Source organism: Colletes gigas, unplaced genomic scaffold (assembly GCF_013123115.1).
Source record: "Colletes gigas isolate AHSC1104 unplaced genomic scaffold, ASM1312311v1 Colletes_gigas_Sc00018, whole genome shotgun sequence".
NCBI lineage: Eukaryota > Metazoa > Arthropoda > Insecta > Hymenoptera > Colletidae > Colletes > Colletes gigas.
In genome coordinates, this window is record NW_025106647.1 from 1320582 (window position 1) to 1335772 (window position 15191).

Genomic DNA, 15191 nt, shown 5'->3' on the forward strand with positions numbered 1-15191 from the left:
TTGTTAAGTATACGACACGATAAGAAAGAAAAAAAAAATAAGGAAAATTGCGAGGAAGATCCGAGGAAACCCTCGACTGACACCACGTTCTCGTTCGCTTTCGTGTCGAAATCCGACTGACATTCGACCACCTAAGTAAAGTATCAGTTATCCGGGTAACAGAATTCCTGGGGATCTTCCTCCGTTCCGCAACCGTCGACTAAAGAAAAATACTATGAAATAGTCGATCGTTCCTGGCTCGAATATTCTGCAGAGAAGAAGCGACCGAGAATTTTGAAGAAACTTATACCTATATGTATAGTCTGCTCAAATAAATCGTAATACGAAGCTGCCACTACTTAATCGGGTTATCTTAAAAGAACAAGCTAATTAAAGGTAATGATAATTTTAGTTAAACCCTTGCCGACTTTCGAGTTTCTGGGACGCTCGAAGGGATCGAAGGTAAACAAGATGGCGGTGTCGAACCGTCGTAATCGTCGTGGAATCGTGGATTCCGAGTGTTTCCTTGTTGAAAAAAAAGGAAAAAAAAAAATGAACTTTCGCGGACGAACCCGTCGTACGATCGCGTGTTTTATATATCCCGTTTACTCGACACGTTAAGAGAAATTATTCTAGGCATCACGATCCGTAGATAGTTCGTTGTACGACACGAATTTAGTGTGTAACTTAATATGTAATCGATTAGGGTTTAAATATTTAGTAACGTACCCGTTTGTACGAATGTATCGTTAAGGTGGAGAAATGGATAATTGTTCGGGTGTGTTCCCACCGTCGAAATTCTCGCTCGAGATTACGGTTATTTATCATTAATTTTATTCTACGGTCATTGCTCGCGGTAATTTTTCACAACGACGATGGAACAGCGGAATTCAAAGGGGTTGTTTTTTCCACGACACGAAGAATACAAGTACTTGTGGCGGATTTAAATTTTATAGCACAAATACTTTTCGTATTCTTCCTTCGTCGATGAGTTTCGTTTCATTTAAATACACACTTTTTTAGTCTCTATCGAAAAGTTGGAATATTTCGTTCAATATGGCGATCATGTTTTTTATGGACGCTCGAACAAATTCATTGCGTACGAAAAATGAGAAATATTTAGCATCGAATTTTCATTCAATCATTATTAATCATTACTTATACAATTCATATAAAAGTAACAATAATTCGTCGAAAAATTTGTTTGAAAAAGAAACTTCTCGAGTCTCAGCTGTTTCAGCTTCGTCTCCCCCCCCTCCCCTGATTGGAAGTATTTTTTAAAAAAAGATGGAGGTTAATCTCGAGGGAAAGTTCGTGACGGCTCCCCCCCCGGTACTTCGCCTGTATGAAAATATTGTATTTTGTAACAACAATCGAGACACGCGAGACATAACAATAATAATAACCAATAGTACTGTAAGAACAAGTAAAGCATACAAATTCTAAAGCTGATAGATGTAGCTGATTGAACAACCGTTGACGTCGTTGTTCAATGCCGTAGTACGTGGTTGATGTTACTTGTCAGTTGTCAACGATTCTTTTTTCCGATTCGCTCGTTTTGTTCGCCTAATTGCGTGTCATGTATAAACATGTACTATCACGGTTGGTGTCCGTTAGTTGAGTCTCGTGCGAGAATTACGGTCGTCAGATTTAATATTCCAATCCACCGTTCGACATAAATTATTATTATTATTTATGATAAAATGAGTTAAAAATGTGGAATAAAATTTTTCGTACGATGATTTCGAGACAATTAAATTTTGAAAATTTGATACACGTATCTTTGACTCAATTTTCTTGGGAATGAAAACTTTATTCTTAATCTGCAACTTGTTGTTCCATCTGGTCGTAACAGTAATAATCATTGTTTGAATTTAAAAATTTGATACACGTATTTTTGAAGTCCATTTTCTTGGAAAACACAAGAAAATTTTATTCTCGAATTTGCAACTTGTTTTTCCATCAGATTGTAACGGTAATAAATAATATTGAATTAAACAAATTCGGTATGAATAATATTTTTAAGTTCTATGATCCTATATTTTTATTACGTAAGTTTACCGTTAATTTTTCAAATATTTATAAATTGATTTAAACACAACATTTGAAACAAGTATAAATGAATATAGAGGGTGTTCTGATATTAAATCGAGCGACCGTGTGTCGGAGAATCTGCGATTCTTCAGCAAAAATTCGTGCAAAAACCGTTGCGAGTAAATATCGAATAGCCAAAAACCTAGTTAATTTTCGCCAGCTTCTGGATATTTTTAAACAAATTTCTTTCGACCGTTTGAATCGTTTCTTTGTAACACGGACTAGACACGATTCGACGAATCACTAATTCTTCGACGTCCGCAGTATTAATTATAGCTGGAAAATCGTAGTTCTTAACGATCCAAGGTACCGAAGCCTTACATCACGATGGATTGTAAATATTATACATTAGTAGGACAAAATTGTATTCCGTAAATACTGCCATTAGAAAGCGTCGTTAGCGCGATGGACGTCTTTTTGTATCGTCGTATTGGTAAGCTCCGTGATTCTTCGTCGAACAGAAACTAAATAATAAAAAGTTAGGTGTGCACGCCACGTGCGAGCTGCCTTCGATTTCCATTTTCGACGTCGCGACGTCGCGTCGATTCGACCAGTTCGAACCTCGAATCGACCGGCGAGAAACTATTGATTCACGAGTTTACGGGAACACGGCGAATTCGAAGAATTTCGAATTTTAACGATTTCGAAACGGACTAAAAAGATTCTTAAAATTCGCCCGGTTTTTATAAATTATTCGGGTGAATCCATCGATCGGAGATCGATTCCAGGGCACGTGGTATTTGCAGATCGACTAAACGTATTTGCTACCTGATCGATAAATCGTCCAGTGAACGCCGAAGCACATTGAAGCGAAAACGGGAGCCGCATCGTTGTCCTTAGACTTCCGGGAAGTCGGAATCATCCCTTAGAGGAACGAACGGATAAGAAATTCACTTTGCACTACATTGATAGGGAAGAACGCACACAATTTTCTATGATAGAGTGACTAAACGCCATAATTAATAGCGTGTTGAAGGCTGCTGTTAGAGTCGTCGTCCTGATACCGCGACCGTAAAACTTTAAAGTCTCTCTTTAACGATAGCGACAGGTTGTTGCATCTGAAATCTCAGAATTTGCAGTATACAACTTTTGGGAACTACATTTCGATCAAATGTCATTTTTATTGTTCTTAAATGCATTAGAATTTATGTTTTCTTTGCCGAAAAAAATATCTTCGTTTTTAAATTTGCAATTTTTAGCCTGTTTTTGTTATTCTTTTAAAAGAAAACTGTGGATTGCTTTGTATTGGGATTTTTCACATATGTTCACTGATGTTTCGATCATGCACAGTATTTTTTTCAACTGAAAATAATGAAAATTGTACAATCTAAAAATAATCCAACAAAGTATAAAAAGATATTTCTAACATACGGTTATGTTATATCATAAGAATTTTTGTTATTTTTTTACAAAGAAACCGTGAAATGCTTTACATTGGGATTTTGCACACATGTTTACTGATGTTTCGAGTATGCACAGTATTTTTCTCAACTGAAAATAATGAAAATTGTACAATTTAAAAATAATCCAACAAAGTCCTTACTTCTAAAAGGAAATTTTTGTTTAGTTACTAAATAATGAGGTCATTTCATGTGCAACAACCTGACAAATTATTCGACGAATAATCAGCTATTGTTGCATTGATATTTTAACGATTGTTAATCTGTCGCAGACGTTTAATTGTTGTTGCCGTCGACGAAAGGCGACAGTTGAGACGAAAGGTTAAAGATTCTCGGATGGATAAACAAGTGTTTAATTACAAACTAGACGAATAGAACGCGTTAATAATATTAAGGTGTAAATAAAATGTACATAGAAAGATAATGTAAGAGGCTATAAAAGCGATTGGACTTTTTTACTATTTCCAGATACTGGGATCACGCGTCGAAGGAATCCCAACGCGATATTGTTTAGAAAATTAAAGAAAATCTACGGAGCTAAGAGTTCTTTTGTTCAACAGCGACAACGAACAAGTCAAGATTCTTTCCAATTGTTTTTCTATAATATATCACCGTGCACGATTGTTGTGATCTCGAGTATCGAACTTTTTGGAAACAATTTTCGACATTTGAAAAACACAAATTATTTTTATTTCGGACACGAGACCACAGCAATTTGTTCGAACGTGTATGGACGTTAATTATGTCTTTCGATCAGGGAAGAGAGAGGGGTCCAAACAAATTTTAATTATAATATTTTCAGTCGCAAAACAGTTTTGAACGTATCGCAAAAACGTGGGCACGATTAGGACAAATTAATTAAATAAATTTCCTTGAAATATATTTTTCTTTTTTTACAAATTTAAAACACTGATAAGTGTTCAATTATACCATGCCAGGGATTATAATTTGACACCACGTTTTCGAGATACCTAACTGTTAATAAGTCCGGTCAAAAGTAGGGTAAATTGCAACCCTAAGATAAAATTATTTCATGAAAATCAATTTAATAAACTTAGTTATGTATTTATTGAAGATAAAGAAGCCCTCGACCGGAGCTTCGGCAATTGTTTTTTCGAGGTAGAAAACATGTTTGGCTAAAGAAAAAATTCGACGTAAATCCGAATCGTTCCTCGAAGTTTATACAAGATTGAAAGAAACTTTCGGAGAGAAGTTGTGTCGATCGATATTTGAGAAAATTTACAGCCGTTGGTTTTAATGTTCTTACGTTACAATAATTTTCATTTCAACCCTGGATCATCTAAACTTTGCTTTTCACCGTGTACTTATTTATTACAAACAAAAATATTTATGTTTCTTTATTTTCATAATCAATATTTGCTAGAATATTTTTTCTCGAGTTGAACAAATTTGTTATTTTATGGTACCTTTTTTTTTATTTTTCTGTTGTTTGTAAATTCTTTATTTAAAAGAGGTTGATTTTCCTTTGTATTTAAAAAAAGAAGAAACACACAATTAATTCTGAAAATTATTATAGCGAAAAGCAAAAGCAAACGAGTGTATTTTAACAATTCGAGAAAATACAGAGGGTGAAAATAAAAAATATTCTAACGTCAGACTATTGAAACGAGTGCCCTGTACGTCGAAGACGATCGTTATGCGGGTGTTTGCAAAGTCTCGAAGGAATTCTTCGAATAATCGAATTTGAATTAGGAGCTCCTCGTTTCCGAAAATCGTTGTCTAGCTTTTAATATTTAATTTTCCCGGCTGGAAAGCAAATATTGGAAGAAGAGAAAAGGCGGGAAAATTTCTCCAAAAGACTGTGGGAGTTCCTGATTTGAATAATAATAGATAAGCTCGTTAAAAGTACCAACCTCGTTCGAGCAAAAAGAAAAATTACAAAATTTCCTACATTGGACCACTCGAGTACATTTACAATTTGAGAACGATTTCAACAGATACGCGAAAAGAGATATTTTCAAAATGGCGTCGTTGGTCCAATCTAGGAATCTGAAATTTTCGGTGTAATAACTTTGAAGTTAAAAATGATTTAAGGTTTGGAAAGTCCTAAAACACATTGTTTCTCTTGCTTTGTACCGTACTGTGCCAAATGAACATGCTACAAGCTTGAATCGCACTTATGACAATAAATTCGAAACCAACCAAACAATCAGTAATCGCAAAAAATCTATTCCTCGCTGAAAGAAATATCGCGTTTAATGAAAGAAATTCGCGACTCTGGAAGGCGACCTATGGGAAGAGACAAAGAAAATGGAGGTCCGTGGTGTTTCCAGGGTCGTGGGGGATTCGTTTTCGTATCATTTAATCGCGATTCAAACTATTCGAGTTCAATTAAATTGACACCCGCGTCCCGATCTCCGACCACTTGACACAGTTCGAAACGTAATTAAAAAAGTAGCTTAAAAACGATTCTGTAATTGAGAAATATTAGCAACGTAGGCTAAGGATGAATAAGGATGACGACAGGATTACTTAATAACGATAATTATAGCAAACGAATGTACTGTATAGCATTAGCGCTATTAAAACGAGGAAAATAACGAGCTGAGAGTAATAGTAATGGAAAAAATTATCGAATATCGATTACCACCGTTAGATACAAGTAACTATGTATATCATTTGTTAAATATGTACCTATGAATTATTGATATCCGTCGTTCTAAGGCTACACGATGTAAGGACGAGATTCTTGTTGCTTGGTTTTGTAATCATGCTTGATAAAAGCATTCGAAGAATAAAACTTGTTGTCGTAGAAACCTTGATTATGTTTCCAAATACAGACCCATCAACTATAACCTATTTTTATTTGATTATAATCATAACTTGTACAGAAGTATTCTACTTTATTTAGTGATACTCCTGAAGAAAATTATTGTTTGTGATTAAAACTATTCATTTGCACAACCCCACATGTAATAAAATATAGCCCAATATGACCTTAATAAGGTTTCTAAATACAGATCCATTAACTATAACCTATTTCTACCTGACTATAGTCATAACCTGTGCAGAAGTATTCTACTTTATTTAATAATACTGCTGGACAAAATTATACGCTATGATTCAAACTATTCATTTGCAAAACCTCACATCTGAAAAAATATAGCTAGATTTTCCCTTGTATGGAGTAGTTTTCAAAATATGGCGCTCATACAAACTCCAATTGAATTACACAACAATATTCTATTAACATTTCAATAATTTCCATACGATTTTTAATGAAATCATTACAGTGATAGAGCACGAAATAATGAAACTAATGATCACGGTGTACCAGTTCCAATTTAAAAAACCATATAGGTTAATGTATTAAATATAGGGGAACCATATCAACAGAAAATAACGTAATGAATGTATTAAAATAGTTTAATTTAAACTTATAAAACATTTTATGTCGCGATAATTCGCGTATAATGTCGTACGATATTTTTAAACATATCATTTATACAATTATTTGTTAATTATGCCTTTCGATCACATATGTACAAATGTAATACTATGAATAAATAGCACCCCTCGTTTCCTAGTGTGCACATCAACAAACAATTAAGGCACAATTGTCTATTATGCAATTCCTGAACAATTTATCCGCGAGTATGTTCGATACTTTTTTAATGGCTTGCAATATATTGTTTCTATAAAAATATACCTCCTCTGTTCACCGTGAAACGCGCACGATTTAAATTATATAGTCTTTTAATCAATAAATATATTTGCAAATTAAACTTATCTAGCAAACGAGAAAAAGTCAAGAGTATTGATAACGTCTTAATGTCGTCTACTTTAATCGATTATTTAAATCTCTTGGTCGTATCATTCGCTGCTTTCTTACAATAAAAATATATATAAATCCGATTAATTAATAAAAACGGCGTCGAATGAAAAAATTTTGTTTCTGTTCGCATGGAAGACAAATTCTGCAATCTAGTTTATATAAAAAAAAAAAAAATCTTGACGTCGTGACTCAGGGCAACATTTGACCCTTCTTCACTTCTAACACCTTTGGTTTATTAATGCCTATACTGCCAGTTCTTAAGTCACTGTTCCTTCCAGAGAAATAATCTTCTATTTCCTGAAGAGTTTTACCTTTGGTTTCAGGAAGGCACGTGTAAAAGTATATCGTGCCAAACAACGATATGCAACCATACGTGATAAAAGTACCGTGCCGTGTAAGTGCGCTGGCCATGAAAGGATACGTTTTGACAACGGTGAAAATGAACAAATGGGCCGTCATTGTGGTCAAACCGCCGATAATACCACGTACTTGCACCGGATACACTTCTCCTATCATTATCCAAGGTATAACGAGGAAACCTAGAGTGCAAGTTATGGTGTACGCGAAAATACATAGAATTGGGAACCAAGTGGCGACCAGCGGAAGATTGTTTGCGGTCCAGTAACTTTTTAGCCACATGTATCCGCCCAATCCCACCATGGAAAGTCCACAACCAACGGACGATACCATAGTGAGCGGTCTTCTTCCGCACCTTCTGCACAAAATACACGCCACGATAGTAGATCCCAACCTTACCACCCCTAGAATCACAGCAGCTAAGTACTTGTTTAACGTCGACCCCGAATCTTTAAAGATCTCCACGGCGTAGAATGTTATAACGTTCGTGCCCGACCATTGGTATATTAAGAAATACAAAAGCAACAACATGAACGGTTTCAGCGCGTTCGGTTTCAAAAGGGCGCTAACTATCTCCCGGAATCCCGTCAGACGCTTTATATTGTTCTTATTGGAGAAGTCAATGAGGGTTTCCATCTCTTGGTTGACGTTGTAAGTGCTGCCGCGAAACTGTTGCAACGCTTTGCGCGCCTTTTCCGGTCTGCTGCGCGACAGAAGGTATGACGGCGTCTCGGGGAAGAAGAACATTAACAACAGAGCAGCCAGCGGTAGAATGCCGCTGATGGCCGCACAAACGTTCCACGTGAGTACACTTCCCAACGCGTACTCGATCAGAACGCCCGTGCTGACTCCGATACTAGCGAATGCAGTCAACATTCCCCTGAGATGCGGTTGGGTCACTTCTCCTGTGTAAACGCGCGCTGGTGCCCCAACCATCCCTGAACCGAGGCCCACGAAAAATCTTCCGGCATATATCATGCGAATATCTGTGGCAAATGCGATTAGGATCCATCCAAGCAACGCTGGTATCTCCGTGATGATGAGGGACCTCTTTCTGCCTAGGACGTCCATCATGTATCCGGACGCTAGACATCCGATTGGCGTTCCGATAGAGGACATACTGGCTGCGTTAAAAAATACAATCTGTTATTATAAATATCGACGCATGGTAATGGACGATAGTTTCAAATATTCCGAGAAGCAATTAGAAAATTATATTTCATTAATTTGCTATTGGTTTACTTCGTTTGCCTGGTATTTAAACAATTGAAACAGATCTGTAATAGATAGTAACCCAGCTTGAAGAATGTGTGCAAGTTCCTTTTGTCAGGAACAGTGTTTCTCAACTTGGGATATAGATCTATTTATTACATATATATAGATATATAACCCGACCTGCAGAGTGGTTGTGTGTTCAACTTCTATTTCAAATATTCTGAGGACAACTAGACAATTATATTTCATTAATTTACTATTGATTTGCTGGGATTAAAAAAATTCTATAGATTCTCAAAGATGTAATCGCGATCTGATTTATCGACGCATGGAAACAGATCTGCGATAGTAAGTAACCCAGCCTGCAGAGTGGGTGCGTGCGAGTTCCCTTTATTCAGAACAGTATTTCTCAACTTAGAGCGTAGGACTAGTTATTACCGATCCATGATTCCTCGACAGATCCTTCGGCGATGGGAATTGTACTATTTGGTTCTTGAAGCTGTGGAAGAGCAATGGCGGAGAAACCAAATGTCATGCCTGTGTTGATAGTTCCAAGTTGTGCCACTACCGCAGCGAGAACTTGTCTAACGACGCTTCCGTTGACATTTTGGCCAGTCTCAGGGTCGGTGGGTGCACTGTTCGATGCTAGGTCAAACTTTTCATTCGATTGATTAGGCGATTGAATTTTTGGTAGTGCCGTCGAGTCCACCAACGATGACTTCTCCGAGTTCTGAACGTCGCCTTTTTTCCTGCAACGAATTGAAATTGAAATTAATACCGGTTCTTTAAATATAAACAATATTTCTTTTGTGTTGGGCATTCTAAAATCTTATTTTTGCTGAGATGACCGCCATTTTGTTTCTATAGTGTAGAATTCAAGTGCACATTCAATGACCTTTAAATAACTTCGAATTGAAAAAGATCTTGCTAGTTTAAAGGCAATTGATTAGTTCTACATTTTTGTATAAAACATGAAACATGAAAATGTTCAAAATGGCATTCATCCGTCAACAGTCGTTGTTTGAAGTAAATTTTGAGACGTAAAATTTGAAACTATTTTGTATATCGTGTTTATTGTGTAATAATTTGTTGACATTAACACAGATTCACCATCAAGTTATGCACATATATTATGAGCGTCCCAGAGAGCACGGAAATTTGGCTCCGGCTTTACGTTACTAAATTAAGTTTGACCTAAATCCTCAGCAGTGATGCTTGGAATCGATTTATGAATTACTCTTACAGAACACATTTGTATATTTTCTTAAAGCTTTGCTATTACAATTGTGTACCTGTTTTTTCAAGAAATACAGCAAAGATGGACTTTGAGACGAAATTTTATAAATTTTAATCCACTAATGGGCGCAGATTCTTATTGTCTATAAAAAAATGTTAATTTGTTTATGTCGAAAAACCCTTAGTTTAGAAGATATTTTAATTTCAATTATAAAGAACAATATTTTTACAATATTATTTGTTCATACTACTATTACTTTATTTATTATTTGAATTCGTGGTGTATTTACTGTAAAATCATAATGAATTGCAGTTTAACGAAGTTACGTTTGAAACTGATTACCCAGCATATGTGTTAACTCAACAAAACTAACTACATAAAACGATAGCGAGAACAGATGTCACACGGAACTAAGAATACTTTCTAAATATTGAACAAAGCTCCGCAGTTGAATAACCTTAACCTGTATCGTCGCTATTCTCGTCAAAAGCTGCAATAAATTATGCGTGTCAAAAGGCTAATAAACGATCTCCAAAGAGACTTATAGTTTACTAAAACACGATTTACGGTTTCATTTGCGATACCATCACATTTCCAGTTTGAGATATGAACACGTTTATGCCGAGACTGGTTAAAAATATCCTAACTTGAGCGTCAAACATTTCCAATTAGTACAATTCTATTTTATTTATTCTAGGCATTTGTTAGATTTTCAGTTTTATTTGTTAAATTCGTTAGTAATTATTTTTCGTAACCAAAAGCTATTCTCGTCGTTTGTAATAGTTATTGACGATAAAAAACAAAATTTTAATCGCTAATAATTATTTCAAACAAAACATATAATGTTTTGTATGAACAGTTATGATTTTTGGTTATGTGTGACATTATTTAGGCCCAGTAAAAGAGGAACAACAAGGTGGCGCCTCTTCACGTCGGTGCTCCGAACACGCGTTATTTTGTTTACCCGATTGGTTCAGCCCTGCTCGAACAACAGACGCACGAATTTTGGCACGATGCGGCCAAATTAAATTCGTCCACTCGTTGCACGAAAGGGTTCAAGTGTAAATGCACAGTTATACGCTATTCCCTAGAGCAGAATCGTCCCTGGTTGCAGTATATTAATAGTTCAATTACATCACGCACGTTTGACAACGGAAAATGCAAGCAACGGTTGCGTTCGCAAATCCGGATAGTGAGAGATGAACTTTAGCACCTTATGTAATGTGTTACACAGCCGTGTGATACACGAGCACCTGGCTAATCCTGATCGTAACTAGTTACCCTATATGGTTGATTAGGGTTGTCAGAAATATCATATCGTTCTTCCTTAAGAATATGTAAACAGAGACATAGAGATCTCGAGAGTGGTATTATTATTTTTCTTGCGGAAGGGACTTTCAAGAGGAACAGAACACGTGCTTTTCGATGAATAAATAATAAAAACAATGCAATGAGTTACAGGTTGATGGTTCGAGCGACGGTATTCGGGGACTTTTACCCTAGATTCCGAATGTTCGATTCACCGAGCGACTAATAGCTTTCGTAATATAGTTGTAGCGTTGAAAAAGAACTGAATGTGTAATAGTAAGTCTTGGTAACGTAATTAGCAACGACTGGCAAGGAGAAGCGAAAAGTTTCCATTATAAATCACCGTTGTTCCGTTATTGTATTATACGTTGACGCGACAATTGTCGACGCTTTGTGAAAATCGACAATCTAATTAAACTCGATCGACCGTCTAACAGTTCTTCCATATTGTGCCGACTGGCCTTTGTTATTTATATTCGAGAACATCGCAAAGCCGTTCTAAAATTAATGGCAAGCGCGAGAATCGATCGACGCGAGCAACCAAGTTAATACCACTAATCAGAAGATGTCACCGACGCGTTTATCTCGCGAACGATAAACATTAGAGAAAACTGGCGGAGGAAAAACTTGTAGATTTACTTCCAACGCGATAACTCTATGTCAATTTTTTATGTATGCAATATTCTCCGAGAAGACGACCTTCACCTTCTTAAACGGAATGTATAAACATTGTTGATCTTTGAAATGTTGTAACTACATAAAAAGAAAAGTTGAATTTTTTTCCTAGATTTATTTACAATACGAACTAAGTAAAAAAAGGTCACTCTAAAAATTGTTTCATATTCTAATGGCCTCTAAAAAGTTTAAACAATTGTTCATTTAATTGGAACTATTATATTTTCCACGTGTTAATTTTAAAAACAAATTCTGGTTATTTTTCCTTACACGCGATTCAATTCAAAATGTGGTGTTATATGTAATAGTATGTTACAACTTTTTTATAAATATAAATAATTTATTTGCACAATATGCATCATGTTTGTTGTATTATTTAGTTACTTATTACGGGCATAAATATTTCGAGCAACAAAATTCTATTTTCCGTGATCTTCTGAGGGCTGTTATTTCATTTAATAAATACGTAATAACTTTCACAGGAATTTGCACATTCAAAATAAATGATTATTCAATTCCATTTGCTAACTAAATTTCAATAGTTTTAAACAAGCGAATGTTTCAAGATTTATATTATGTATTGTTTATAAATGCAAAATTGACATTAAATTATATATAAATTATTTCTTTTGCAAATTTCGTTGAGATATAAACATACACCACTCTCAAGAGAATCACATTTACTTTCATATGTACAAGAAAATGGTTAAAAATAATAATCGAAATCAAAGCACATAAAAATGGAGCATCAACCCCATCGAGAATATTTGAGGAACACTCGTTTCTCGCATTCATAAGAATAATATGAACCATTCAAGAGTCAAAAATAGCAATTATAAATGCATAGGAAGAAATTGATCATAATTTAATAAAACAAAAATTTTTCACTGGATTCAATTAATTACCAAAATTATTCTGTACTAGAACTCTATTATTAAATAAATTGTTTCCTATAAATGGACATACACTTTTTCTAAACAGTCATAGTAATATAGTATACATATAAACAATCCATTGATTTCGTAGTAGAATAATAATCCTCCAGATGAATAATTTTGAATAATAGAAGACGGAAAAAAATTAGGTGAAATATAAGTATGTCGAGCAGTGTAATTTTAATTTCAAATGAGATTTGTTCGGTTCTGCCATAGGTCACGTACAACCGATGAGCGAAGGCATCGTGCACACAAAAACACGGGAAAACAGAGGCCGGAGTACCTTCGTTTCTATTTACTTACTCTGCTACGGCGTTCGTCATGTTGAACCTCAATTGTTGCTTCCCCCGAAGCGACGTAAATTAGAAATATGTACAGCTTATTTATATCACAGTCTGTCGATCACAATATTATAATCACTACACTAAGATACATCGCCTTTCTTTTTTGCTTCCGTCGCCCTCCTTCCCCCAAACGGCGACCGTCGTAATTACGCACTATTTCCTGGAAACGTCACCTTTTCTCTAAGGAAATTCTCGATGAACCGATCCGTGTATGTCCTGTCTCGTAAAATCCAACGGACGTCTTCTTCCATGGACAACTAATACTTTCCACCGATTGTTTACCGTTTCTTTTTTTTTCTTATTTTACCTATCGGTCGTTCTCTCACGACAGACGGCTCCGTTGACGCGAAACGAACACGAATTGTCAAAGCATGATAAAGGACAACACGTAGGCGCGAGCCTGGAAACGTAAACAACACTATTTACAACAGATCTTAATTGCTCGTCGCGCGCGGAGCGAATAACTTACGACGCTAGCTGGCGACGCTTATATGAGCGAAAGCTGTCCGGGAGCTGCGCAGTGGAGAGAGGCGCACGAATTTTGTTGGCCCGCGCATGCGCCAACCCAATGATCCCGCGAAAAGTTGCCGCGAAATCGCAGTTTGAGTCAGCGTGAACCTTCCAAATTATGTACTTTGAAAATTCAAGAAAACTTGAAATTTTGCACAAATACAGTTCATGATACTTTTTACTATTGTTATTATTATTCATTTATTAACGAGAATAAACCCTTTAATACAAAGGATGTAATATGAAAGGAATTATAAATGTGGATTTTACATAGTGAAACATTATCGCTTATAAAACGTAAACAAAATAAATTAATTTATAATTGTTCAGTTAAATCAGATTTAGTATGTACAAAATTTGACTAATCATTTTATTTGCACAATTCTGAGATCCAAACGTTGTGCGGTAACTTTCAGAATAAAATAAAAAGTGATTTTTAAACAATTCTTGTAGAAGAACGAAGTTTCGTGAAATATATTGTGATAGCTCCTGATGGTTGTCAATGTATTAAATATTTCTTTGAACAGAATCATATGATATTACTGAAAATTACTTTTTTTATGAAGAATTGTTTTTTTTTTAATGCAAGTGAATGCAGATATTGTTTCGAGAAAGTCTAGAATGTTATTTTTGAATATAGTTAATAAAATTTATATAATATAATACTTATGGTGTGTTTGTACAATGTTGTGTGGTACAATAAGGGCAATCTCTCCGATCGACACGTTAAATAAATAATGTGCAACAGACGTATTCTCCGATTTTCTTTTTCTAATCGAAAAATATAGGTTGAGCGTCGCGTAATCTACATTCGAATCGATAAGAGCAATCACGAGGATTTGAGCATTTGTTTGTCTGAGAAAAATAGTTGCCGTATCGCCAGGCGGTAGTACCAACTCGTGACTGAATTTGTCACGATTGTTGTTCGTGTAACGCGATATTAACGAGGGGCTGGGTTCTCCATGTGACTGCATGCGCGAGACCAGATAAAAGATATACATATAAAAAAAAAAGAAATACTGTCTCTCGTAACGCCTCGCAACAGATCACTCACGGATAACGAGAAATTAAAACAGTGAATACGATTCCCAACTTTTCGATGTTCGAATTGTTTATCGATAATAATTTTGATAAGTTTCTTCCGCGTTCTTTGCAACAATCAAACTGAAATAATCCATTGTTTTAAATTATGAAAATTTTAAAAATGTTATATAGAAATTACAAATTTGAAAATTTGAAAATTTTCATGATTATTGTCAATTTTTATGTATATAAATATATATTATTTTAAACTTCTTTTGGTTAAAGCATCGAGGTAATGATCATCATTGTTAAAAAGAT

At 35.3% G+C, this 15191-nt stretch overlaps 1 protein-coding gene across 1 annotated transcript; it reads right to left on the reverse strand.

Annotated features, from left to right (window-relative positions):
• Positions 1–4552: 4552 nt before the first annotated feature.
• On the reverse strand, positions 4553–13786 carry LOC122400438 (facilitated trehalose transporter Tret1-like). Its single transcript, XM_043401910.1, has 3 exons — positions 13300–13786; positions 9280–9590; positions 4553–8750 (listed from the first exon to the last, which is right to left on the reverse strand). Exons 1-3 carry the CDS (start codon positions 13317–13319, stop codon positions 7459–7461), a joined length of 1623 nt encoding a protein of 540 aa, XP_043257845.1. The 5' UTR covers positions 13320–13786; the 3' UTR covers positions 4553–7458.
• Positions 13787–15191: the final 1405 nt, after the last annotated feature.